Source organism: Marmota marmota, unplaced genomic scaffold (genome assembly GCF_001458135.2).
Source record: "Marmota marmota marmota unplaced genomic scaffold, marMar, whole genome shotgun sequence".
NCBI classification, from domain to species: domain Eukaryota; kingdom Metazoa; phylum Chordata; class Mammalia; order Rodentia; family Sciuridae; genus Marmota; species Marmota marmota.
In genome coordinates this window covers 6166484-6170392 of record NW_025999869.1, presented here as the reverse complement: position 1 = coordinate 6170392, position 3909 = coordinate 6166484, and the positions used below count along the sequence as shown (strand labels likewise).

At 50.6% G+C, this 3909-nt stretch overlaps 1 protein-coding gene across 1 annotated transcript in view; it reads right to left on the bottom strand.

Annotated features, from left to right (window-relative positions):
* The window catches only part of Slit3 (slit guidance ligand 3), a 563280-nt gene that overhangs the window by 22437 nt on the left and 536934 nt on the right, over positions 1-3909 (bottom strand). The window contains exon 31 of the mRNA XM_048814838.1: positions 714-851. Within this exon, the coding sequence (XP_048670795.1) occupies positions 714-851 (138 nt within the window). The remainder of the gene's footprint in view (positions 1-713; positions 852-3909) is intronic.

Below are 3909 nucleotides of genomic sequence, written 5' to 3'. Positions count from 1 at the left end.
TCATTTTTTTTTTTTTTTTTTTTTAAAGTACAGACTTTCTAGCCCCCTTTTTTTCTATTTTAATTTTTCTAAATTTTAATTCAGTAGCTCTGGCGTGGGGCACAGGAATCAATATTTTCACGAGCCTCGGATGCGGAGGGTCTCAGTCCAGCTTTTAGAAACTCTGGCCTTGAGAACTCTGTGGCTCCTTCTAGGCTCAGGACCTTGGAGTCTATATGCAAAGCTTATTTGCACATTTTAGGTTTATGCCATCTGGTGAGCACTGGTAGGCATGGCACTGGTGTCCAGTCTGACCCCCACTGACCCTTTCCCCCCAGCCCTGCTAGTCAGTGTAGGAGCTGGACCGGGAACCCAAGTTTCTCCTTCCACAACCCCCTCAGACATCTAGCCGCCGGCCCAGGCCTCCCCTTTTTTCTGGCTTCATTGATTCCAGAGACTGTTCCAAGCCCCCCCACTCACCTCCCCTTTTCTGCCATTGGGACACCACAATGTTTGTGTTCTCCGGCCTACAAGACAGACCCAGCCACGTGGGCAGGTGGCTCCACCACCCTGCAATCTGGGCTCCAAGATGGTGGCATCCTCCCTTAGACGGCATCCCATGCAAGCCTGACACGTGGGCTGGGACCTAAGTCCACTCTATAAGAGTCCCTTTGGGTAGCTGTAGGGTGCCTGGGCCTAGACTGTTGCCATCCCGAGGAGGCTCTCTGCCATACCTGAAGCCCTGGGGGCAGATGCACGTGTAGCCATTGACTGCGTCCACACACTGGGCTCCGTGGCGACACTTATGAGCCGTGCAGTCGTCATTGTCTGTCTCACAGAGCTTCCCGCTGTAGCCAGGGACGCATTCACACCTGGAACACAGTCAGTGTGAAGCTACTCTTAGGCCTGGGCAGCTTCCCGGCCTGGCTCCTGCCCCCCTCCAGGTGGCCTCCCTCCCCCTGTCCACTCAAGTTCCTTAAGGTTCTGCCTGGCCTGGCTTCACTCGGGTACCACTCGTGGTCACAGCCTCCGATCCGCGCCGTTGAGGCCTGTCTACTTCATGCAGTGGGAAGTGTTTCCAGGAGCCAGACCGAGGGCCATGGGGTGGAACCACACAGCTTTTGGCGTGGTTCTGCCACCTTCTCCCTAGAACTGACCTTCAGGACTGTGTCAGGCACTGTGCTAAGCACATGCCAGAGTGTCACACTGAGTCCTCCCAGGACCCTGAAAAGGAGGGTCTATCATCAGGAAGAAGACAGAGCTCAGAGAGCTGAAGTCACTCCTGTGCCCTGCGTGGAGCGACAGTTTACACTATGTGTCAGACGCGGTTCTAAGTGCATTGACCATTCATGACCTGTGTTTTGGTTTCTTCATCTTTAAATACAGTTGATGATAAATAATAAATGAAATGCCTTGTGGGGGGAGGGCTCAGCATACTGTGGTCCACACCTCTGCTACCATGGGAAACCTGGCCCTGGAAAGATTGTGTCTTTGAATTCTCCTGAATTCAAAAGAGACCTGGAGAGTAGCTCAAGCCCTCTGACCCTGCCCAGAGCCGTAACAACTGCCCAACACTTCACAGGATCAAATCCAGCCTTTTAAGTATGGAGTTCAGGGCTATTGATAAGGTCTTTATCAGCAATTAGGGAAGTTATTCACACTTCCAAACTAAGCAGTGAGGTTTGGAGGCCAATGTGTTTACATTCTTCTTTTTTTTTTTATTTTATATATTCTATAGTCCTCTCCACACTAGCACTGTCAAACCTATTAATTTATTTTTTGGAACTTAGGACTGAATCCAGGGGTGCTCTACTACTGGGCTACACTTCCAGCACTTTAAAAATTTTTTTGAGACAGGATCTCATTAAGTTGACTGGCTGGCCTCAAATTTGTCATCCTCCTGCCTTAGCCACCTGAGTTGCTGAGATTACAGGTGACCCTATGCCTGGCCACATCTCGAATTTTATCAAGCCTATAAAACAATCAGGGATCTTGCTAAAGTGTAGCTTCTGATTCAGGGAGTCTGAGCAGGGCCATTCCCAGCAAGCTTCCATGTGTGGTTGCTGCTGCTGGTTGGGGGACTTCATTCCCTGCAGCCAGGATCTAGACAACACTACTTCATCCAAAGAAGAGGCTGGTGACACCCTGCATTTCCTATTGCTTCCAAATGGCAAGAGCCTGTATCTTTCTTCAAGTTAAAGTGAAAGGTTAATGTAATTTTAGTATCTGTTGGATCCATTCATTGTGGACCAGGGGGAGAAAACAGTGACACTCTTGTTTGCAGGACATCTGGAGTCTAGATTTAACTGAGAAACTGGCCAGGCCTGGGGGGGCTGAGTCCACACCTTTCTAGGCCTGTCTCCAGGAGATGTGCTTTACCCCGCTGTGCCTCGTGGACTGTGGGCAGTAGTTGTGCATTCTGAGATTGCTGGGTGTTCCATGAGAATGCTCCCTGCCTGGCTCAGAGCAAGTTCTCGGTGTGTGCCAATCACTGTGATCTTTGTGTTTATGATTATTTTCAGTGTTTATGGGCAGGTCCTATCTGCCCTCTGCTGAGACCTCATTAGAAGAGCATACAAGGAGATCTCCAAGGATATATATCTTCCCACTTAGGCAAAGGCCGCACTGACCGCATTTTTCTTGCTAACACCCTTCTAGGCTGCCATGGGATATGAGTTGCTTGCTGATGGGAGGGAGGGGGATAAGATGATACAATGTTGCACTGGAGAAAGGATTATTGATTTAAATGCATTTGAATAAAAAGCTAACATTATTGAGCTGCTCAGTAGACCTTTTCAAGATAGTGTCTCTAAGGAGACATTGCAGATAAATAAAATATCCGAGACTGTGAAAGCCTGACTGGCTTCTTTCTCTTCTCCATTGTCCTAGAACTCAAGGGGTCTTGGTTACAATACAGAGTGAGATTTCAAGGAACAAGTCCAGAGGCTCATGAGAACCCCTAACTCCCTAGCATTCCTAAGAGACGGGGTAGCGCAGCACTGAGTTCCAGAGGCAGGTCCCTCATCCTAAGGGAGCTCAGTAGAAATGTTTCTGGTGTCAGCTGAGGGCACATCCTGGGATTCCCAGCTGCCCTGGTCTCTGCCTGCTCCCCTGCACCATGATCCTGGGTGTTAGAGGCTTCCTCTGCTCCTGGACAGAGCCTGCTGGGGAGGAGAGGAAGCAACTGTGTGTGGAAAGCAGTTTTGGGGACAGGGAGAGCATTCTTGGCTGTAGGATTCCACCATCCTATCAATGTCAGAGACTTCCAGGTCTTGAGGGTCTAAGCATCTTCTCCAGAAGAAACACTGGCACCAGTTTTCATGATGGAGGGCGAGGGGAGAAGGTGGGAAGAGAGCCTTAGGAGGAATTCCCAAGAGTGCCATTGGTTTCTCAGGCTTGTGAACTGGGTGGCCCTCTCCCGAGGAAGCCTCTCCCTCCACCTCAGAATTGCTCATGTGCTCCTTTTACACCTATTGGCTCTGCTGCTCACTGTGGAGACGGCTCCACCTATGGCTGTGGCTGCTGAACCCAGCTGGGGCTCCTGTCCCCCAACTCCCTTCCTCCTACGTGTGCAAGCTGGCAAACCTTCTGTAGCCCCAGGTAAGATGGCCCGGAAGGCTGCACCCTGGGAAGGCCACCCAACACCCTTCACACTTTGTTTCCTCTGAGCAACGTTTTTAGCTCTGGAAAGAAGAGATGGAGAGAGGGGGTGGGGTGGGGAGGCGAGGAGAGGGAAGAAGAGGAGAGGAAAGAGAGGAAAAGGGGGAAGGAAAGGAAAGAAAACATCTCTCCCTCTCTATTGGCAGAGATGAGAGAGAGACATACAAGACAGAGACACTCACATAGGGAAAAGGAAAGCCTGAGAGACTTGGACCATGGATGAGTCAGATCCAGAGGAGAGTGGGGTGGGGAGAGAAGCGCCACCCCACC